This window comes from Leopardus geoffroyi, chromosome E2 (assembly GCF_018350155.1).
Source record: "Leopardus geoffroyi isolate Oge1 chromosome E2, O.geoffroyi_Oge1_pat1.0, whole genome shotgun sequence".
Lineage (NCBI taxonomy): Eukaryota > Metazoa > Chordata > Mammalia > Carnivora > Felidae > Leopardus > Leopardus geoffroyi.
The window spans coordinates 49467693-49491942 of NC_059335.1; the positions used below are offsets into that span (position 1 = coordinate 49467693).

The following is a 24250-nucleotide window of genomic DNA, read 5'->3' on the forward strand; positions in this document are numbered from 1 at the left end:
AGCCTGTAACAGAAGGAGGTTCGCCACCACTGGATCTCCCTCACCAGAGCTGCCACCAAGAATCAAACTGTAAGGCAACTGTGGGACAGCGCTACTCAGTCATTGAATCCAGCAAGGAATAACTGCAAAACATTATCGAAATCTATAAGGGGTCAGAAAAGTTTTGTGTTTTCTATTTATTGGTGGGTGGTTTTTAGGTATGAACTATTTCCCCTTCAGCCTAGAGGGTCCCTCAGTACTCAGTCTAGTGGCCAAATATTCTGGGGATGCAATTATAACAAGGCTGCCTAAATGAAGACAAGCTCAGTCTCAAATAAGAGGTTGGGCCACGGGTCCTTGCTGCTTCCTAACGAGCACGGACAACTTTCCTGCAGCAAGAAAGGGTTCCCATCCCATCTACTCCTCCCCGAGACTTCTTCCCTTCCATCTTGCTGGCAATTTTAGGAATCTCTCGTCTGTGCAACTGTCAGCTGATGACACACGAGGCTGACATGTGGCTGAACTTTCCAGGGGAGGGGAGGGCACTTTGGCACGAAAGCCCCTTAAGCCTCCTGCGCTGCTGCAGTCCCACTCTAACGGGCTTACATCTGGATACTTTTCTGTGCAAGGATCGGTACCTCTGGGAGGCCAAGGGCCCTGCACTTCTCTTAGGTCTTCTCAATGCCCCATCAGTAGAAAATGCCCCCTTCCCCACAGATTTCATAAGCAGGGATTGAGGGAAGAGAGACACAACAAGACAGACAATTATCACATGATGAGCACCGGGATGCTCCTCTGAACATACCAAGAAGGCGTTCATGGGATCATAGGAAAGAGGACAGGGAGGAAAGGACCAGGGGGAGGGGGGAGGCATTGGTGCGAATAGCACTGAATGACAACCAATATAGCCAGCTTGCGACTGTACCACCAGTGTTACTGCTACAACCGGAGGCGACATCAATGCCAATAAATGGGTTAAATGTAAAAACAGCCCAAGAATAAGCCACCAACTGCTTCGCAGCAACCCCACCAACAATGCATAATCAGCAGAGTGGGCAGTGAGTCAAAATGAGTTCCTATTTCAATAGCAGCAGGAGCAGAGACTTCTGGAAAATCAGTGGAAATTCCACAGTCGGGTTGGCTGGGACAGGCTTTTGGAGGAAAGGTGGCCACGTTGGCGGCTCCGCCTCCAAGTTGTCGGCAGCAGTGGCACTTGAGAATCAGGGCTCCTGATTTCAACTGGTTTTGATATGAAAAGGCTATAGGACTGTTCCCCTAAATATTTTGTAGACCCAGTGAAATTTACACAAAAGCCGCAAGGCTGCCCTACACAGCCTGAGGCCACCTTGGCACTACTGAAACATGGAGGGGGTGGGAGAGGAAGACAGAAGAGGGGGATGGCCAATAGGAATGAGTAAGAAGGAAAGAAAAGGAAGAGAGATGTCCACAGCAGAGGTTTTGTTGCAATGCAAAATACTGATGGTAAGGAAAAAATTTGTTCCAGAGAGTTCCCGAAGGATTAAAAACTAGCTTATGCATCATGCCAATGAAGCAGGTGAGCACTTCCCTCTTTGAACTAGACTAAGACGATAAAAACAGAGAGACAAAATGGTGGAAGCCTCTTATATCTTCCTCTGCTTCACCCCATGCCAAAGGTAGGCTTTTGAAAGCTCCAGGAAATTATGCAAATACTCCAAATGAAATCAGGTGAGCTAAAGGCTTACAGATGGGGTTCTCTCCAAGAAACCCAGTGTTTGGCTTCATTTTCAAAGAAGTCCATTCACAATCCTTAATGATACCAGTACTCATCCATTTGAAACTGGATGAAAAAAAGAGGAAGCCCTCGGCACTTGACTCCCAAGAGTGAAAAATTTATTGTGCTGGTCCTGAAAACCAGCCAGCCTGTCATTCAGGTTCCTCAAAGCCAGGCAGGTGGCATTTTATTCTTGGGCCTTTGGGCAGACAGGATTAGTCAAGGAGAGCATTTGCACAGCGCACAGTACCGGGAAGTCGTTAATTGCTTGTATGGACCAACGTCGCCGGGCAGAGCGAGGAGACATCTGTGCGTGAAAACGTTACACCCAGGAGGAGGGAAGAAAAACACCAAGAAAATTAAAAGGGAAAAATATAGAATAAAATGAAAGCTTCCCACATATTTGATGGATTAAAAGGTACCACAATATACTGCAAAATCAGGTTTGCATGACTACAAATCTGAACCTAACCACAGCAATATTTGGAGATTCCCTCACCTCCCTCCAGACCCACTGCACTCCAAACCCAGCTTCAATGTCATAATTCTTTGGTTCAAAACACATTTCAAGATATTGAGGAGGCTGGCATCAATACAGCTCTGACAAGGTCAAGGTTTATAGTACTCTCATGAGGATTAAGATCGTAGGGCAAGCAGAGAAATAGGTAGAGGGTCTACTCTCCCCATCAAGAGCATACATTTGTGCGAGAAGATTCTCATTCCTAAAAATGAAGAAGTTCGTTGGTAGACTAACACCAAATTGTTTCTGATGTGTGGTTGGGGTGGGTGGGGCCAATGGGGGAAACTGGAAGCCTTGACCTTGGGGTTGCAGGACTATTTTCGGAGTGACACCACGGGGAGGCAAGAGCCCATGAGAAATGAAGGGAATGAGGGAGCAAAGCTGAAAAGCTGCTGTCCCGGGGGCATGTGCTAACAACATGCGCATCAGTGTGAAACTGGGGCTGAAAAGCACTGTTTATGGGAAATCAGAAATTATCCTATTAACTTCAAGACCTCCTCAGTTATTTACACTAGAGCTATTTTAGTAACATAAACTGAAGCATGGGTGGAGGTTGCAAAATGTAAAAAATGTTTATAGGCCAATGCCTAATGTTTATCACAAGTTCTAGGTCTTCTGATTTGCCCTAGGAATAAACAATATTTCACCAACTATTAATAGGTGGTCCAGTTACCAAATGAACGTTAGCATCTCTCTGGGCTTTCTACCTTCCTATGAAATTTGATAGTTGTTTCTGGGTTTTTTTTAGGTCTCTCACATTTTAAAATATTTAGGAGAGAACCTTGGAATTTCATCTGGAGAACATTTGGGTGAATATGATAATATGACCTAAGTAGGGCAGGTTAAAAACACACCAAAAAACAAGAGAAATGAACAGAAAATCCCCAAAGACTCCATAAAGAGTCTTATAATCTCCAAAATACTCTATAATTCCTTCACTGCTATACTTTAACATGGTCATATTTTTTTCCTTTATTCTTACTCATTTATAGACCTCGGGTAGAGATCTAAAAGAGAATAAAAATATGTAGGAGAAAAATTGGGGCTGAAAATAAAGACTTCAGCACAGAGAAATTTAGTGATCTGGAATCATTTCGAGAACAAAAGTAATAAAAGTGGTATTATTTGACATGTCAAACTAGATACCTGAGGATAAGAAAATACTCCTTGAGGGATAAAACCATATTGACCTCTAACAGGAAGGAAGATGGCCTATATAAGATATCATGGCCGGGTTGCCATATTTCATTTCCCTAACTCCCCCACCCTGCCCTCTGCCCCGTGTAAATGGGATGAACGTGAACAAGGTTTAAGGAGAGATGAATTTATTTCAGATTCATCACAAAATGACTCACTCACTGAACTACTTTATACAGCTGAACCACATGAAACTTTTTTTTGAGATTAAAAATGGTCAAATATCAGTAATTTCATAGGATGTCACCTAATAACTACTATCTATCTGTCACCCACTGAAATGTGCCTCCCTCCCCCAGGGCTTCTAGAGTTCTTATAATGTTCTACTTCTTGGCCTGGGTGTTGTTAGTTCACTGAATTATTGCCAATGGTTTGTGAACTGTTCTGTACGTATACTATACAGAAATACAAAAGTTTCAAATAAAATTATAATAAAAGTGTCTGCTCCCCTTTTATGTGGTCACTATCTCAAATAAAACTTAAAGACCATGTGCTATACTAGGTCATCCTAAGGGACTATAAGAGCCCATTTTCTGTGGAGAAGCTAAGCTGTACACCGGGAATCATCCCAAAATGAAGGATCACAGTCCTCCCCCTCCTCCCCAGCAGATCCTACCTGATACAAGGTAATTATCTATGTGCCTTTGGTCCCTCTTTGTGACTGTGGTATTTATAGTAAAAGAGGCCAGACCGTGAAAAACATGGACGTAAGGCTTTACAAATGCTTTTGCATTAGGAGAGGCCCCATGGTAGAAATGGAGTTATTTTGACTAGACATGGCCTTTTTGCACTATCAGGGTCAAAAGTGCTAGTCAACCTACTTTCCCAATCCAAACCCAAGTATGAGTAACACATGACATGATTCAAAGGAGGACTGAGAACTCTCTTGGACTAAGAGATCTCCTCAAATGGGCCCTTACACTCAAGAAAATTCCCCCATTTACCCAACCATGAGTCTGTTTGGCTATTATGTCAATAAAATGCCCTAGTTCTGACCATCTAGCCAGCTGCCTGCTTGCTTGCTTGGAGGGAGTGGGGGGGAATCCTAAAAATTTTGAATGTAAAGGACTTGTGGGGATATTTGTGTTCTGAGACAGTCAGCAACGGCCAGAGGGGCACAGTTCCATCAGAGATGTGAAGAAGGGGACTACGGAAAGGCAACAAAAGTATCACTGTCCCCATTCAAGTGAGTGGTTTTGTCCAAGGTCGGTCCTATCTCAAGCATCAGCTCCTGCCGCTCGCTCATTTCAGTCACATACAAACTCTAAGATTAAACAAAGTCAGAGGTGGACAACTATCAGTGTGAACCAAGGTGAGACAATACAATGCAATCGAGGTGAAGACACCTCTAATACTTGCTGGAAATTGGGTTTTTATTTAAAATAATTCAATTTTTTAAAAAACACATTTCAATTAGAGTCAATCCATCATTTAGCCGGGGACAACAACAAAGAATTCCTAAGGACCGAGCTCTGCTTAAAACATCATTTCAGTTAAAAGCCAGTTTAAACCAGCCTCTCAATCTGACAACACAGGAAGAGTTCTTAGAAGCATTCCTACGCTCTGCCAACATTCTCTACACTGTCGTCACCAAAGGCTTCTGCTTCTGACAGCTTAATAGCTACATTAGGAACGATGAGTTCCTTAAGAACTCAGGAACACAGGACAGGCTCAGGTGATTTTGTATAAACTGACCATTCAGATGGGCATTTCAGTGGAGATTTAGTAAAAGCCTAAGACCTCTTAGAGATCAACTTTATAACTTTTCACCACTATGAACTTCTAAATATATCGAGCTCCCAAGCCTTCAGAAGCATCCCTAAATTTGTTGACAAACATCAGAATATGAAGGAAGATCTGCAGCTAAATTATGCTACCTGAAACAAGGGGAATCCAGCTTCATAAATGGGGGTAACAAGGATAGGGTTAAATGGGGAGCGAAGAATATGGATTCTAAGAACCAACCCATCCCTCCACACACACAATTCACAGTAGTTAAAACCAACTGAAAGGAACAAAGCAAAGGTCTTTCTTGAATCAACTAATTTTGAAAGTTAGAGACTATAGGGGCATCGCTAACTTAGCTGCTGTGCAGAGCAGGCAGGGAGACAAAGAACGAAAATCTAGAAGGAATAAGAATCAGAGGCCATGCCTCTCCTGCTTACCCGCTCCTTGTAGTAGAAGGAGCTGATGGAGACCTGCTCTTTCTCACTTCGAGTGGGGCTCCCACTGTATAAACGAAGGTTCCCAGGGGCCTCTGTGCGGATCTTCATTGGCGCAATCAAGCCAGTATGATAAGCAGACAAGGCTGACAGAGACCTGGAGTTGAAAACAGAATTATCCATAGTGGCTTCAGTCTTTCCTTATTTCCAAATACTGTTGCTCTTAAGCACATGATGAAACCAAGAGGAAAAGATAGGTAAAACGGGAAAAAAAGGAAACTCAACAAAAAGAACAAAACACGACTTTTGTCTGCAAAAGTGGAGAATACTTCTAAGACTGTATACATAGAAAATCAAAGGAACCTACAAACTATGAGAATGAACAAGTGAATTTAGATACAAGGCCAATCTATAAAAATCTGCATTTCTATACATTAGAAACAAACATTTAGAAATATCTTAAAATTTTCATTTACAATAGCATCAAATACCTAGAAATGAACTTAATTTAAAAATGTGCATTGACATGGAACATTCTCCAAGATAGATCATATACTGGGTCACAAAACAGCCCTTCATAAGTTTACCAGAATTGAAATTATACCATGCATACTTTCAGACCACAATGCTATGAAGCTTGAAATCAACCACAGAAAAAAGTCTGGAAAACCTCCAAAAGCATGGAGGTTAAAGAACACCCTACTAACGAATGAGTGGGTCAACCAGGCAATTAGAGAAGAAATTAAAAAATATATGGAAACAAATGAAAATGAAAATACAACAATCCAAACGCTTTGGGATGCAGCGAAGGCAGTCCTGAGAGGAAAATACATTGCAATCCAGGCCTATCTCAAGAAACAAGAAAAATCCCAAATACAAAATCTAACAGCACACCTAAAGGAAATAGAAGCAGAACAGCAAAGGCAGCCTAAACCCAGCAGAAGAAGAGAAATAATAAAGATCAGAGCAGAAATAAACAATATAGAGTCTAAAAAAACTGTAGAGCAGATCAACGAAACCAAGAGTTGGTTTTTTGAAAAAATAAACAAAATTGACAAACCTCTAGCCAGGCTTCTCAAAAAGAAAAGGGAGATGACCCAAATAGATAAAATCATGAATGAAAATGGAATTATTACAACCAATTCCTCAGAGATACAAACAATTATCAGGGAATACTATGAAAAATTATATGCCAACAAATTGGACAACCTGGAAGAAATGGACAAATTCCTGAACACCCACACGCTTCCAAAACTCAATCAGGAGGAAATAGAAAGCTTGAACAGACCCATAACCAGCGAAGAAATTGAATTGGTTATCAAAAATCTCCCAACAAATAAGAGTCCAGGACCAGATGGCTTCCCAGGGGAGTCCTACCAGACGTTTAAAGCAGAGATAATACCTATCCTTCTCAAGCTATTCCAAGAAATAGAAAGGGAAGGAAAACTTCCAGACTCATTCTATGAAGCCAGTATTACTTTGATTCCTAAACCAGACAGAGACCCAGTAAAAAAAGAGAACTACCGGCCAATATCCCTGATGAATATGGATGCAAAAATTCTCAATAAGATACTAGCAAATCGAATTCAACGGCATATAAAAAGAATTATTCACCATGATCAAGTAGGATTCATTCCTGGGATGCAGGGCTGGTTCAACATTCGCAAATCAATCAATGTGATACATCACATTAACAAAAAAAAAGAGAAGAACCATATGATCCTGTCCATCGATGCAGAAAAGGCCTTTGACAAAATCCAGCACCCTTTCTTAATAAAAACCCTTGAGAAAGTCGGGATAGAAGGAACATACTTAAAGATCATAAAAGCCATTTATGAAAAGCCCACAGCTAACATCATCCTCAACGGGGAAAAACTGAGAGCTTTTTCCCTGAGATCAGGAACACGACAGGGATGCCCACTCTCACCACTGTTAGTTTAACATAGTGCTGGAAGTTCTAGCATCAGCAATCAGACAACAAAAGGAAATCAAAGGCATCAAAATTGGCAAAGATGAAGTCAAGCTTTCGCTTTTTGCAGATGACATGATATTATACATGGAAAATCTGATAGACTCCACCAAAAGTCTGCTAGAATTGATACATGAATTCAGCAAAGTTGCAGGATACAAAATCAATGTACAGAAATAAGTTGCATTCTTATACACTAACAATGAAGCAACAGAAAGACAAATAAAGAAACTGATCCCATTCACAATTGCACCAAGAAGCATAAAATACCTAGGAATAAATCTAACCAAAGATGTAAAGGATCTGTATGCTGAAAACTATAGAAAGCTTATGAAGGAAATTGAAGAAGATTTAAAGAAATGGAAAGACATTCCCTGCTCATGGATTGGAAAAATAAATATTGTCAAAATGTCAATACTACCCAAAGCTATCTACACATTCAATGCAATCCCAATCAAAATTGCACCAGCATTCTTCTCGAAACTAGAACAAGCAATCCTAAAATTCATATGGAACCACAAAAGGCCCCGAATAGCCAAAGGAATTTTGAAGAAGAAGACCAAAGCAGGAGGCATCACAATCCCAGACTTTAGCCTCTACTACAAAGCTGTCATCATCAAGACAGCATGGTATTGGCACAAAAACAGACACAAAGACCAATGGAATAGAATAGAAACCCCAGAACTAGACCCACAAACATATGGCCAACTCTTTGACAAAGCAGGAAAGAACATCCAATGGAAAAAAGACAGCCTCTTTAACAAATGGTGCTGGGAGAACTGGACAGCAACATGCAGAAGGTTGAAACTAGACCACTTTCTCACACCATTCACAAAAATAAACTCAAAATGGATAAAGGACCTGAATGTGAGACAGGAAACCATCAAAACCCTAGAGGAGAAAGCAGGAAAAGACCTCTCTGACCTCAGCCATAGCAATCTCTTACTCGACACATCCCCAAAGGCAAGGAAATTAAAAGCAAAAATGAATTACTGGGACCTTATGAAGATAAAAAGCTTCTGCACAGCAAAGGAAACAACCAACAAAACTAAAAGGCAACCCACGGAATGGGCAAAGATATTTGCAAATGACATATCGGACAAAGGGCTAGTATCCAAAATCTATAAAGAGCTCACCAAACTCCACACCCGAAAAACAAATAACCCAGTGAAGAAATGGGCAGAAAACATGAATAGACACTTCTCTAAAGAAGACATCCGGATGGCCAACAGGCACATGAAAAGATGTTCAGCGTCGCTCCTTATCAGGGAAATACAAATCAAAACCACACTCAGATATCACCTCACGCCAGTCAGAGTGGCCAAAATGAACAAATCAGGAGACTATAGATGCTGGACAGGATGTGGAGAAACGGGAACCCTCTTGCACTGTTGGTGGGAATGCAAATTGGTGCAGCCGCTCTGGAAAGCAGTGTGGAGGTTCCTCAGAAAATTAAAAATAGACCTACCCTATGACCCAGCAATAGCACTGCTAGGAATTTATCCAAGGGATACAGGAGTACTGATGCATAGGGGCACTTGTACCCCAATGTTTATAGCAGCACTCTCAACAATAGCCAAATTATGGAAAGAGCCTAAATGTCCATCAACTGATGAATGGATAAAGAAATTGTGGTTTATATACACAATGGAATACTACGTGGCAATGAGAAAAAATGAAATATGGCCTTTTGTAGCAACGTGGATGGAACTGGAGAGTGTGATGCTAAGTGAAATAAGCCATACAGAGAAAGACAGATACCATATGGTTTCACTCTTATGTGGATCCTGAGAAACTTAACAGGAACCCATGGGGGAGGGGGAGGAAAAAAGAAAAAAAGAGGTTAGAGTGGGAGAGAGCCAAAGCATAAGAGACTGTTAAAAACTGAGAACAAGGGGCGCCTGGGTGGCGCAGTCGGTTAAGTGTCCGACTTCAGCCAGGTCACGATCTCGTGGTCCGTGAGTTCAAGCCCCGCGTCAGGCTCTGGGTTGATGGCTCAGAGCCTGGAGCCTGTTTCCGATTCTGTGTTTCCCTCTCTCTCTGCCCCTCCCCCGTTCATGCTCTGTCTCTCTCTGTCCCAAAAATAAATAAACGTTGAAAAAAAAAATTAAAAAAAAAACAAAAACTGAGAACAAACTGAGGGTTGATGGGGGGTGGGAGGGAGGAGAGGGTGGGTGATGGGTATTGAGGAGGGCACCTTTTGGGATGAGCACTGGGTGTTGTATGGAAACCAATTTGACAATAAATTTCATATATTAAAAAAATAAATAAATAAAATTTAAAAAAAATAAAAACCAAAAAAAAAAAATGTGCATTGAAAACACAAAATATTGCTGAGAAATCAGAGAAGTATCATGTTAGTGGATGAGGAGTTTCCATATTACTGTCAAGATGTCAGTTTTCTCCAAACTGATCTGTAGAGTTGACACATTTCCAATCAAAATATGAAGAGACTTTTTGTGTAAAAACCAATTAGCCATGTCATGTTTTTACAGGAATGCAAAAGACCTAGCGAATAGCCAACATGATCCTGAGTAAGAGTAATAAAACTGGAGGACTTACTAGCAGATTTGAAGACTTACAATATAAAAGCTACATAAAGAGTATAGTGTTGGCATAAAGAGAAACCAATAGAGCAAAGGAAAAAAGCAGACTCTAGAAATAGACCCACAACCATATTCAATTGATTTTCAACAATGGTATCAATGCAATTTTTTTTTAATCAATGCAAATGCAATGAGGAAAGTTAAAATTTTTCCATGAATGGTGCTGGAACAATAACTATATAGCTCTACTGAAAAAAGCAAACTTTGACCCCTACCTCACATCATACACACAAAAAATTAATTTGAGATTGACTACAGACCTTAAAGAAGGACTCTAAAACTATAAACTTTTAAAAGAGAAGAATATTTTTGTAACCTTGGGTTAGGCAAAGATTTTTTTTCTAGAACACAAAAGCACTAAACATAAAATTTTTCAAGTGATAGATTGGATTTTATCAAAATTAAAAACTTGTATTTATCAAAAATCATTATGGAGAAAGACAAACCACAGATTAAGAGAAAATCTATCTGGACTTCCAGCAAACGATTTAGAACCAGAATAAAGAACTGACACAAATAAATAATAAGAAACCTAGTCCTATAGAAATGAGCAAAATACTTGAACAGGCACATCACAAAAGAATATACCCAAATGATCAATGAGCACACAAAAGCTGCCCAACATCACCAGTCATCACCACAATGAGATACCACATACCCATCACAATGACTAAAGTTGAAAAGATTGAAAATATCAAATTTTGGAAAGAATGTGGAGCAACTATAATTCTGAAACATTGCTGGTAAGAGTGTAAAATGACACAACCGCTGGGGACAGACTTTTTGGCAACGCTAAAAAAAAAAAAAATCAAACATACACCTAACCTATGACCCAGGGATTCGGCCCCTTGGGTAGAGAAGTTAATATACATGTCCATAAAAAGACTTCTGTGTGTAGGTCTACTCATGATAGCCCCAAACTAGAAATAATTCAAATATCCCTCAAGAAGAGAATGATAAATTGTATTATTTTCATACAATGGAACCATCGATATATGCAACTCTGTGGATCAATTTCAAAAACATAAGAGACTCTTAAATATGGAGAACAAACAGAGGGTTACTGGAGGGGTTGTGGGAGGGGGGAATGGGCAAGGGGCATTAAGGAATCTACTCCTGACATCACCATTGCACTATATGCCAACTAATTTGGATGGTCCACTATATGCCAACTAATTTGGATGGTCCACTATACGCTAATTTGGATGTAAATTTAATAAATAAAATTAAAAAAAAAAAACAAAAAAACATTAAGTTAGCAAAACAGGTGAGACACAAAACAGCACATGCTGCCTGATGTGCTACTTTAGACGAAGCTCAAACGCAGGCAAAACCACAACTACAATGATGGAAGTCGGAAGACTGGTTTCCTCTGGGTGTAAACAGAGAAAACTCCTGTTCTCTATGTTGATCTGGGTGTTGGTCATCAAGGTATACACTTCACATCTGTGTCCTGTAAATCAGACCTCACTGAAACACTGTTAGTGTGCAAACCGTTCTAATAGGAACATTCTTCCCTCTTATCCGAAGCCCAGATACACATATTCTTGTTTCCCTTTGAGAGCAGGTGCTTGTTTTCTGGTCCAACCTTTCGAAAATGGAACCCAAGTAATACGTGGGGTCTCTGACACTTAACTCCCCAGACCTGTGCAGTCAAGGTCTCATCTGCTCAGGTGACTGCAGAGATTGGCAGACTCCCAGGACAGCAGTGGTGCCTCCTCATGCACTCGGTTCAATCTTCTTTCTTTCCGGGAAGTATGCTAATTATATTTCATCCCATACATCCAGGTGTTCGCAATGGGAGGACTTTCATGTCATCCTAGACACCGCACTGCAGGGGCAGAAGTCCCTCGTACGCACCTTATAATTTTTAAGTTTAAGAAACCAGTGGTATGGGGGAGGTTGTGCATGTGTGGGGACGGGTGTATATGAGGACCCTCTGTACCCTCCACCCAACTTTACTACATACTTAAAACTGCTCTAAAACATGAAGTTTATTAGTTAAGAAAAAAAAAAACAAAAAAAACCTTTATGATGTGATCCAGCAATTCTGCTCATAGGTATATACTGGAGAAAAATGAAAAGCTGTGTCCACACAAAAACTTGTACATGAATGCACAAAACAGCATTATTTGTAATAGCCAAAAATATGCAAGTAACCCCAACGTCCACAGACTGATAAAGAAATAAATAAAATGTGGCATATGTATATGACAGAATATTATCTGGCAATAAAAACGAAGTCCTGGGGCGCCTGGGTGGCTCAATCGGTTGAGTACCTGACTCTTGATTTTGGCTCAGGGCATGATCTCACGGTTTGTGAGATAAGCCTCCTGTTGGGCTCTGAGCTGAGTGTGGAAGCCTGCTTAAGATTCTCTCTCTCTCTTCCTCTCTCTCTCTCTCTCTCTCTCCCCCTCCCTCCCTCCCTCTGTGCCTCTCCTCTGCTCACACGTTTCTCTCTCTCTAGAATAAAATTAAAAAAACAAAAAAAGAACTACTGACCATGCTACAATATGTATGAGCCGTGAAAACATTACACTAAGCAAGGGGCGCCTGGGTGGCTCAGTCAGTTGAGCATGTGACATTAGCTAGTGTCATGATCTCATGGTTTGCGAGTTTGAGCCCTGCGTCGGGCTCTGTGCTGACAGCTCAGAGCCTAGAGCCTGCTTTGAGTTCTGATCTCCCTCTCTCTCTGCCATCCCCTGCTCACACTCTGTCTCTCCCTCTGTCTGAAAAATAAACATTTTTTAAAAGTTAAAAAAAACATTACACTAAGTGAAAGAAGCCAGTCACAAAGGACCACATAATTATATGATTCTATTACTATAAAATGCCCAGAATAGGCAAAATGATTGACAGAAAGTACATCAGTGTTTGCCCAGTACTGGAAGAAAGGGGGACTTGGGAGTGTTGACACCTAGGGGATGCAGTTTCTTTTGAGGGTACTTAAAAATGTTCTAGAATTGACTGTAGTGATGGCTGCATATGATCTGTGAATACACAACAAGCCACTGAATTATATACTTTAAATGGGTCCACTGTATACTATGTGAATTATATTTGAGTAAAACAGTGAAAACTTAAACAAACACAGAGTAGTAATAGGAAACACAGAGCCACACGCCAGGCTGTATTCTAAATACTTCCCAGGGATTAACCCATTGATTCTTCCCAGCAACCCAAGTATGTAGGTGCCACTATCATCCCCAACCTATTGGTGAGGAAACTCAAGGATGGTTTAGATAACTTGCCTAAGGTCACAGAACAGCAGGGCCAAGACTTGGACCCGGTGGTTTGGCTCCGGAGTCCACATTCCCATTTGCTACCTTAGATCGCCTCTTAAAAACAAAACAAAGCAAACAAAAAACTGACACACAGAAAAATAATGGAGACCAGACAGGAAGCATGTTAAATTGCTAACGATGACTCCCCATGGAAAAGAACAGCTTTCAAATCTTAACTGAAAACTTCCATAATGTTGGAGTTTTTCCAACCACTGAATGTAGTTTATAAAAATTTCACATGTTTTGGTAATGTTAGAAGTGGCATACTAATGTTGTGGAACTAGAGATGACCTTTTTTTTGTTATTTTTCTATTGTTATTTAATGTTCAAATAATACTTTAGCAACAGGGGAAAAGAATTTGCCTTGTTTTGACAACAACTTTTATCAAACTTCTTCTAGTGGTTTGGTGGTAACCTGACAGTACAAATCTCAGCTGAGTAGCGATTTAATGAACCTGATCTTTCTCCAATGAATCTTCTAATGGGTATTTACTGAAGAACCAACACACACTGTCCCAAGACCAACGCAGTGATAAACCCCGGATGTCTGCCCACTTATGGCTCTGAGTGCAGCTTACACCTGCATCTCCCAGGCTCACCTCGGAGTAGGTTCTGTCGGAGACACTGCTCGATGCATCGTCATAGGCCGCGTGAAATACACCAGATAGCCTGACAAAGGAGACACCACATGGGTACATCAAGGTCAATGAGTTGCACGCGGGAAATCCGAAGGCAGCACCGGTCAGTCCTCGCTACAGCCACACTTTAACAAGGACAAAGGTCAGAATCTCTAGGATCCAGGAAGGATGGGATGTGTTTGGTGTAGAAAAAATCTTCTCAGGTACTTTCTACTTCTTTGCTAGGGGACCTGTCCTACGTTGAGAATCGGGGATCGTCAGAATGAAAAAATTAAAACTGCAATTCTGTTGAGTATTCTCAGGAAATGTCCACAGAAGCCAATTCAGCATCATACCATTTAACACTCTCGCAATCTTTCGAGTTACCAGGAAACGACGACAAATTTTCTGATTTGTCTGAGATTTCTTTATAGACTATAGGACAGTCTCAGCTTCTCACTCTCACAATCTACAGTCAGAGAACCAAAAGAAAGACAAACCTGCTCCACAGAACCTGGCCCCCGAGGTCCTAGGGAAGGGAATGTTGGCATCTTGGTATGACCCATAGGCAGTGGTCACCCGGGCAAACGTTGGTAAGGGCGGAGTGACGGAGTTTGGGAGTGCAAAGGGGTTGCTGGAAGTGCTGTCTTCTTGGTTCTGAAATTTAAAAATTAACAGACTAGGGGCACCTGGGTGGCTCAGTCGTTTAAGCGTCTGACTCTTGGTTCCGGCTCAGGTCATGATCTCACACTTGGGGAGTTCAAGCCCCACATCAGAGTGTGGAGACTGCTTGGGATTCTCTCTCTCCCCCTCTCTCTCTGCCTCTCTCTCTCTCTCAAAATAAATAAATAAACTTAAAAAAAATTTTAACATACTAAAAACCACAGGCGGTCTTAAAGCTGACTTACAAAATGAGGATACATTAGTTTGGGGAGGAAGAAACGAAACAAAACACCAAAGCACGAGTCGGTACAAGAATCCCACCACAAAAGACTCAAGGCAGGAGACGAGCTGGCGCAGGCAGGGCTCCAAACAACTCTGGTTGCGCTTCACTTTTTGCAGGGAAGTGTCTTTCAGGATCTAGAAAAGGCACGAAACACAGTCAAGAATAGCAACCTTCTCTCTCCTGATTCACTTTTATTCTTCAAAGCAGTGGGAGGCCGTGAAGACGCAGGGAGACTGGAGCACAGCCGTGCCTCAGGCTTCCGGTGCAGCAACCTACTTTCCACCTGCTCTAGAGGCGCGGAGAGCAGATGCGTTTCTGTGCCCTCTTCGAGAAGCCCGTTCCTCAGCCAGGGTGTGCACACACATCTTTACTGTGAATTCTACTCCTGCCCTGTCCTAGCTTGACCCCTATCCCCCCCCAGGAAAATCTCAGTACCTTAGAAGTAATGCTCAATACAAGCCCGGGAGAGAAGATTTCAATCCAGTGGAAATTATTATAATTTTTTTCTTCTTTAAAAACATAAATCCTAACATTTTAAGGCACATACTGGAGACCTAAAGTGACATACACATACTGAAGACAGGCATGTAAACTGGCTGTCCTGTCATTACTCATGTGGGGCTACGGGACATGGGAAGTGAGGAGAGTCTGAATCGAGAGGTTCTGGAAGCATACAATTCATCCAAGTGTTGAAGACTTATTAGTACAAGAATGCAAAGTGTCTCAACAATTGTTACATGGATTGCATGTTGATATAACACTTGGCACATACTGGATTAAGTAAAAATAGTATTGAAATTAATTTACCTGCTACTTTCCATTTTTTTTCAGTGTGATTACTAGAAAATTTTAAATTACGTGTAGCCTACATTCCATTTCTGTCAGACAGTACTCAATTAGACTTTTAGAGATACTTCCTAATCCTATCATTTGTATACCAATAGGAAGATCTATCTTTTTTTTATATATGCAAATAGACAATGAAATATTCAAATTCCGAGTACAGAAAAAGAAACAAAAGAAAAAAACCAGACTCTTAACTAGAGAGAACAAATAGATGGTTACCAGAGGGGAGGTAGGTGGGAGATGAGTGAAATAGGTGATGGGGATTAAGACCACACGTAACGCGATGAGTGGTGCTGAGTGATGTAGAGAATTGTTGAATCATTGTATCGTACACCTAAAACTACTGTTAACGCTGTATGTTAATTATACTTGGATTCAAAAAATTCCAAGCACCAAATGTACCTCTACCACAAAACCAAAGTAACGTCTGAGAGATCTTTACGCCACCTGAAAAATTTCTTGGCTACGTATCTTATCCCAAGAAGACGGGCCAAGTGTGTATAATACAAACTAGGCCAAAGCGAACAGCATTTGGGTCAACTTGGTTGGTCAGGACTTTTCAGTTACTTCACACAGGCTGCTGCTCACACTGAAAAAGGTGTAGCATCCCCAGCTCGTGGGGCTGTTTAAATGGGGGTTCTGCCTGATTAGCTCTGCATGAACTGACAGAGCAAGTTCCTGAGCCAGCAGCTAAGAGCAGACGCCGTGCCGGTCGGCCCTGTTTCAGGCACCGCCATGCCTCCAGACGCCTCACGTGTTCAACGAGCCAGCCGCGCTCTGGGATGACACCATTTCCTCTCATGGAATGAACTTTTTTAGTGACCTCACATTTTGTTTTCTGATTATAAAGTATCTCTTAGCTTCAGAATACATCTTGCCTACTGTTTCCAGATAAATGAAAATGTATTGCAGGGCTCTTAACCCGGGATTGATGCACAGCTTTAATGAGATCTCTGAGCAGATGAGAGGCAATTATGGAACCGCATCCTATTCACGCACAGTGTTTCTGAAATTATATACCACAGTTGCGCAAATTTTTCTGTGTCGGTTTCATTAGATGTTCAAAGGGGCTCCACGACCCAAAAAGGCTGAGGACCACCTCCACTGTTTGCTACACACAGTGAACAGCAAGGGCTAACCCGGTAGCGCGGAAGGACAGATGACTTTCAAATCTTCTCTATCGGACTTTTCACTCGACCTTACTCCTCAACTCAGACACGGACGCCCGTGGACAGAGGTTTCCTCGTAAGACACCTGAGGAGAATTTGTGAACACAGACCCCCACCTTCAGCAGCTTGGCTTTCATCGTGGACGTGATGGTGGTGGGGTTGATAAACTGGAACGAGGGGGCAGCGTTGTTGGGATACTGTGCGGGGAACTTGACCAGCATCTTGACGCGGTGGCTGCTGCAGTGCACAGACACCGTGCAGCTCCTGTCCGCCGCATCCATCTGCAGGGGACAAAGGGACAACCGCTTGGGAGGTAGGCCACCATTTGTTTTCAGACGCAAATGAATTTAAACAAGCTAAGTGCAAGCTCAAGGTTCCTGGTAACTGGGTGGAGGGGGGGATTCCCCAAAGACAAGTGAATCTGGAAGATTCGGACAACTTGTGTTCAAGACAGATGTTTCATGTTTAGCACCGATTTAATAAGTTCCAAGTATTTTGATGTAAAAAAGCTTCAACCTAAAGCTGTGAGGTAGACTGGAACTTGTTATATTTATTTTGAGACGAGAACAGAAAGCAGGAAGAATGGAAATACCTGACTCAAGTTCAAAAGAACTCCTGGGAAAACCCATAGAGACAGAAAGTTGATTAGTTGGCACCAGAGGCTGGGGGGAGAAGGCAATGAGAAGTGACTGCTAATGGATATGGGATTTTTTAGGGACGATGACAATGCTTTGGAATTAGGGGTGATGGTTGCATAACTCTGAGACTGAGGTTTACAACCACCAAACTGTAAACTTTAGAAGGGTAAACTTTATGGCATATGAATTTTATCTCAATACTTTTAAAAAAGCACTCCTGGAAAAGGAATCAAGATCTCCTTCTTAAAAGAGAATCACTTGGCTATCCACACTCTTCTCAACTGTTCTCAACAAAGGGGGTATGATCTGAATCGATACAGATAGCCAATTAATCAGAGGATTCTTTCTCTCTCTTGATTTCTTGTGCGGCCCACCAGAGAAGGCAGCTGGAGTAGAGCAAAAAACAGGAACACAGGTGGGAAATCTGGGGACAGATTTCAAATATTCTCTCTTCCACCAAATAGCTGCTGACTTCCGACAAGTCATTACATCTCTTAGTGTGTGTTTCCTCTTCTGTTAAGTGGGGATAAAAGCACGTGTTGCAGAGTTGTTTCATTTATTTTTTTGTTTATTTATTTTTGAGACAGAGAGTGAGCACAAGGGGGCAGGGGCAGAGAGAGAGGGGGAACAGAGGATCCCAAGCGGGCTCCATGCTGACAGCAGAGAGCCCCGTGCGGGACTTGTACTTGCGAACCGCGAGATCATGACCCGAACTGAAGTCAGGCACTTAACTGACTGAGCCACCCAGGTGCCCCTGCAGAGTTGTTGTGTGTTTTTTTTTAATTATTTTAATGTTTATTTATTTTTGAGAGAGAGACAGAACACAAGCAGGGAAGAGGCAGAGAGAGAGGGCGACACAGAATCCAAAGAGGCTCCAAGCTCTGAGCTGTCAGCACAGAGCCAGCCTGATGCAGAGCTCCAACTCACCAGCCTCGAGACCATGACCTGAGCTGAAGTCGGACGCTCAACCGACTGAGCCACCAGGCGCCCCCCTGCAGAGTTGTTTTAAAGGCCAAAGAAGAGAAGTATGTACACACAGGTACATATCCATGCCTACCATTTGTTGAATTTGGGCAAAAGAGAAACGAATCAAGCTTCAAAACTCCTTCACAGGGGCGCCTGGGCGGCTCAGTCGGTTAAGCGTCCAACTCCCGATTTTGGCTCAGGTCATGATCTCACAGCTCATGACACAGAGTCCTGCGTTGGGCTCTGTGCTCATATCGCAGAGCCCGCTTGGGATTCTCTCTCCCTCACTCTCTGCCCCTACCCCGCCCCTGTGCTCACGTGCACTGTGTCTCTCCCTCTCTCTCAAAATAATTAAATAAACGTTAAAAAAAAAACACAAAAAACCTTCTTCACAGACTCAGTTCTCTGAAGGAAAGCATTTCATTACCCGCCCAAAATGAAAAGACTAAATCTTTCCACATGTTAGACGAACAGAGAGCTTTGGTGATCTCACTAGCAGCTGAAGTCATTAAGGAAATGACCAGCTCTAAGGACAGGTAGTACAACAGAGCACAAAGAACCTTGGGGAGGCAGGCGTGGCTGCCAAACTCAGCTCTGCCATTAACTATGGCAGGAACCTTTGCCAACTCACGGAGCCTTCCTGGATCTAAGGATCTTCACACATGGGAAAATGAAGTGTTGGAGCATCTAAGAGGATTTCAGGACACGTGAACACCAGTTTATTCCTTGGTCCAGCTTATGAGAAGAGAGTATGGTAAGAATATAATTTACATTGTAAGACTTCTATTTCCTTAGAAAGTCTAGAAAATAAAAAAGCAAGCAGAGAGGTACACCTCTTAGAGCAGCGGAGCTATCTGTAGCCACCATCCTGGCTCAAATAGTCCCCACTCCCACAAAGCGCCATCCGCAAGCATGAGCCAATTCATTAGACTACCGAGTACCTCCACGTTGACATTCCGGATCTGCACGTTGATCAGGGAGAACTCCTGCTGCAAAGTCTGAGGCAGTCCCAGCTGATCTGACTTCTTCTCTTCCAGGATACTGCTTGGGGGGTCTTCCTTTAAGACTAGCAGGAGAGAGAGGGTCTCCAGTTGTTGGAAAATGTTTTTTGAAAATGAGTCAGAGAGCAGTTCTGGGGTACCTGCCAGAACTGAAATGCACAGAGGGGCACCTCACCTAAAACACCAGTTTAACCAATTACCTTCTTCCTCCCCATGGCTCGAGTTGTGCTGGTGATCCGTATCTTGAGTGTGAAGGGTCTTCTCTGGTTCCGGCAGAAGAGAAATGCTCTCAATGAACTCATCAACACCATCTAATATGTCATTTGCACAAAGCTGCAACAAAGGGTAAAAGATCTAGGTCTCCGGAAGTCAGTGGAAATGTTCATCGAGTCTGGTTCTGACTTAAAAATGGGACTCACAAAGGCTAAAAGACGTCAGCCCAAAACTGAGACAATCAAAATAGGTTTTACCCACCACCAGCTCCCCCTGGTTAAATACACAGGAGAATAGGCTCTATTATCTACATGGAAATTTTTCATCCTGTTCATCCTTTATGCAAACCTCAGAAAACATTATTTTAAATTCCAAGCCTTTGTGGAGTTATTCAGCTAACCCAAGACCAAAAATGAATAAACGGTACTTTCTGGAGAAAATATATTTGAAAGGCAGTAAGGTGATGATACTTGACCAAAATGCTCAAGAGTGACTTCTTACTAAGCAATGTTGCACATTTTTTAAAATTTTATTTATTTGTTTGTTTTTAAGTAACCTCTACATCCAACGTGGGGCTTGAACTCACAAACCTAAGAGCAGGAGTTGCGTGTTCTCATTCCCAGGTTTCAGCACCGAAAAAACCCCAAAACACAATAAACCAAAAACCCAACTCCACGGTGTTGTATATTTCAGCCAGCATTTTCCATCCACCCTATACGGAGCACTGTGGAGGAAGCAATACAAGAGAGGTGTGGCTCCTGCCTTTAAGGAGCGTGGCCACTGAACGAAAGAACCACACTGAGGCGGGAACACAGCAAGGGGCCGTGGCAGCAGGTCACACCAGGTGCCACCGTGGTTCGTGGAAGAAACGGAACTTGTGGGGCAAACCTTGAAAAAGGCTTCAGAGAATAGGTGCCACTGATAGATGTAAAGGGCTCTGAACACTGCAGAGTGTAAGGTTCGACTTCCTAGCTCATTTAGAAGAAGAGAAAGAAATTAAGCCCACAGGCCATTTGCTCAGTAGGCTATCTACAGTCTCATACCGGGACAAGAGAAAAGGCAGTCTGAGGCTTTTCACGCTTAGAAGTGCCAGATAACGAAAGTTGGCTCTTGGAGACCGCAAAGCCTCAGTGTGGCCTATACAAGCCACTCAGCCAACCATCAAGTATTATTAAATGTCTGTCATGTACCCTCTAACTTCCACAACTACTAACCCTTGGTTTTGTTTTGTTTTGTTTTAAGGTTTCCAGCGTACCCGGTTACACTCCTCCACAACAGCGCTGAATACATACCCTCTGCATCTGGGAATCCACCCGCCACATTCTCAAGGTCTGATCCCGTGACCACGTGACCAGTTGGTAGTCCTTGGACCCTAGAAATCACCAAATAAGAATCCTGGAATTTTTGGAGGGTGGGGTGGGGGGTGCGGATTCAACATCAACTTTGCTACAAGTTGCAGGGGAGCGAGATTCCTCCCTTCATTTGGCCATCCATCCATTCAATAAATACTCACTGACCAACGCCTATATGCCAGGCACCGTTCTAGATACTAGGGCAACGGCACGAATGCAACAACCTCTGTCTTTACAGAGCTCACAATCCAGTGCTGGCAACAGACAAACAGATAAATATGCGATAAAACGTCTGGGAGTGATAGCGCTCTTGCAAAAAAGGATAAGACAACTGCTGGCGTTGCTATTTTTAGACAGGGCTCCCTGAGGAAGTCGCATTTGAGCAGAAACTTAAATGAAGCGAAATAATAACTGGCAGGTGAGCAGGTGAAAAGGGATGCTGGGATTTAACGTCACACTGAACTTTCGCCTCCACAAATGTTCCTCCTTTTACACGCTCCAGAGGAGCTGAGCATGAATATGATTTTTTGAAATGAATTGCTTTAAAAGCATAATGACACCTTACTGTTTGAAAAGAATTTTTTGGCAAAGAGATGCATCTCTTCATAAAATGGATAATCGATCTTGAATGTTCTTAATGGCCTGAGTTATATTTTCACATATTAGGTCTGGTCAAAGGGAAATTATTCTAAAAAGGTTTAGAGAGCTTTATGAAAGATCAGGGCATTTCAGAGTAATTAGGTCCTATCTAGAATCGCCTTTATGGCCATCCTTAGAGAGCCAAGAATTTAGAAGACTTTAGAATTTTAATTTCATCCAATTCCCTCATTTTACAGATGGGAAAATGGAGGCACCAGAGAACATACTCTGTCCGAGCTAACAGGGTGGGTGAGGGGCAAAAATTCCTTCTCTGTGTCACTGCCTTCAGTTGGGCCTCCGCTCCTCAATGTGTCAGCATTTCCCTGTGTGTGCCCCACAGGACACAGCTCTTCTGAATAACTGCCTGCCAGGAGTCCCCTCGTACAGACTCCTGCTCGTGTCAGCCACTGTCTGTCTCCACATCTGGCTTCTCTTCATATCCCTGACTGAAGAAAAGTTATGCCTGATTCCATTCTAAACCCAACTCCTCCACCAGTGCCTTCACCCCCATTCCCTCCTACCCCCACAGGGCACTTGCTTTCCCACGCCCTCCCTTTCTTGCACCTTCTCCTCGCCCTCAGAGACAGGGCAGCAGCTCTAACATCAACTCAGTCTGCTCCTTGCCTTTGAAGGCAATTTCTTTCACGAATCCAGTCCCTACCGCCTCTGTTCACGTTGCCTTGTAGTCTGGCTTCTATCCTCAATCCGCTTTTGGAACTCCTCTCTTAATGATCATATGGCCTCCTATTTGTACCATTAAGCGCTTTTCTCTTATTCTGCACATCCATCCTTCAGCAACACCTACAACCAGCGACTGCCGCTTCCTTCATGAAGCATCTTGTTCCCCTGGCTACAACACCCCGATTCTCTTCCTACCTCTCTAAGAGCCCCTGCACCGCAGTGAAAACCAAAATTAAACCAGTAAAAATTGACTAGGAAGACATGGCAGTAAAAATAAAATGGGGCAGCCTGAAGTTGAAAAAGAAGAGAAATACAGGAATACAGGCAGGATGATTAGACTTATAAAAGGTTCGACAAGCACACTGAAACTATTTCAAGGGATGCACTAATGGGTGGCAAAACTCTAAAAAAATAATCATTCTCATGAGTGCCAGGACACTGTATCCTTCTGGGGAAGGGAGGGCACTGTGATCGAGAAGTTTCTGGGGTTCTAGCAATGTTCTTTTTCTAGACCCTGGTGGTAGTTATGTACATTTTCGCCTCATAATTTGTAAGAATCTACACGTTTCATGCAATTTTCTAGACAGATGATGTACTTTACAATAAAAAGGAATTTGAAAAAAAAAAGCACCTGTAACCGGTACTCAAAAATCTCGTTACTGACTAGACGGTCCCAACATACACAATTCACCCTGCCGGCTTACAGACAACACAGATAGCTGAAAATGGGTTGCTAAAACCTCTTCATTCCAATCCAAAACTACAGGCCAACCTCTCCCTGCCAAACCATGAGGAAACTACATCTTCTATTTACGATGGCAAAATGCAAGAGAGGAAGTTGAGAGCCAAAGTCATGCATGCAAATTAATGGGATAAAAACCAAGCAGCCTCACGTTTCTAGAAGCAGGGAGATTTGGGAAATAAAGATGGGAAAATTCAGGGGGTGATCAAAAGAGTCCCTTCAAAAACTATCCTGGAAGAGGCTTGTGAAGTTACAAACAAGCCGGGATAAGAGGACTGCTCTGATCTCAGGATTACCAGAGACCTTTCCCGGGACTCTGGACAGTCCACACCACTCCACTGCCTGGTTTTCCGTCTATCATATGGAAAGACCTTGAAATCCACTTCCGTTGCATAAAACCTTTAGAGATCACGACAGTAAGGTCTCAAGAAAAGAGAGGCTGCAACTAAATTTGCACACTGAGCTGGTGGAGAAGCGGAGGCCGAGGGCTTGTGATTCCCATTACACTCGACCTTGCATTAGTGAGGGCTGGCTAGATGCAGCTTCAAGAACCATCCCCGAAACTCAGTGGCCTAAAGCAAGGACATCTTGCTCCCTCTACACCCCCACCTCATCCTTGCTGCCGACGGGCACAGCTCCAGCTGGAGTCTTGCCAGCTGCTGTGGCAGAAACAAAGAGAGCGTGTTAATTGCACAATGGCTCTTAATGCTTCAGCCCAGAAGAGACGGCATCTCTTTGTTCACGTTTCACGACCAAAGCAAGACGTTTGGCCAAACCCATCTTCAGGGAGGTGGGAGATAAAACACCACCACGTGCCGTGAAGAGAACTAGGGTTATTTGGTGGGCAGCGCTGATGACGGCCTCAGGTCTCCTTCCTCAACAGAGTGGAAAGGGGCGAATGCCAGACTTCTGAGGGTTCTGACCCCAGAGTTTTTCAGCCCCAGAGATGATCCGACAGAAAGTCTATCAA

At 42.7% G+C, this 24250-nt stretch overlaps 1 protein-coding gene across 7 annotated transcripts in view; it reads right to left on the reverse strand.

Annotated features, from left to right (window-relative positions):
- The window catches only part of WDR59 (WD repeat domain 59), an 89753-nt gene that overhangs the window by 19481 nt on the left and 46022 nt on the right, over positions 1 to 24250 (reverse strand). For 4 of the 7 annotated variants that reach the window (XM_045443541.1, XM_045443545.1, XM_045443544.1 and 1 more), the window contains exons 11-19: positions 21159 to 21238; positions 19854 to 19986; positions 19594 to 19718; positions 17165 to 17329; positions 15072 to 15167; positions 14588 to 14744; positions 14070 to 14139; positions 5615 to 5768; positions 1983 to 2039 (exon numbers count right to left, since the gene is read on the reverse strand). In XM_045443541.1, the coding sequence (XP_045299497.1) occupies positions 1983 to 2039; positions 5615 to 5768; positions 14070 to 14139; positions 14588 to 14744; positions 15072 to 15167; positions 17165 to 17329; positions 19594 to 19718; positions 19854 to 19986; positions 21159 to 21238 (1037 nt within the window). Of the gene's footprint in view, positions 1 to 1982; positions 2040 to 5614; positions 5769 to 13066; positions 13525 to 14069; positions 14140 to 14587; positions 14745 to 15071; positions 15168 to 17164; positions 17330 to 19593; positions 19719 to 19853; positions 19987 to 21158; positions 21239 to 24250 lie in introns of those variants that run through there. The other 3 variants (XM_045443546.1, XM_045443542.1, XM_045443547.1) reach the window with 2 other exon arrangements.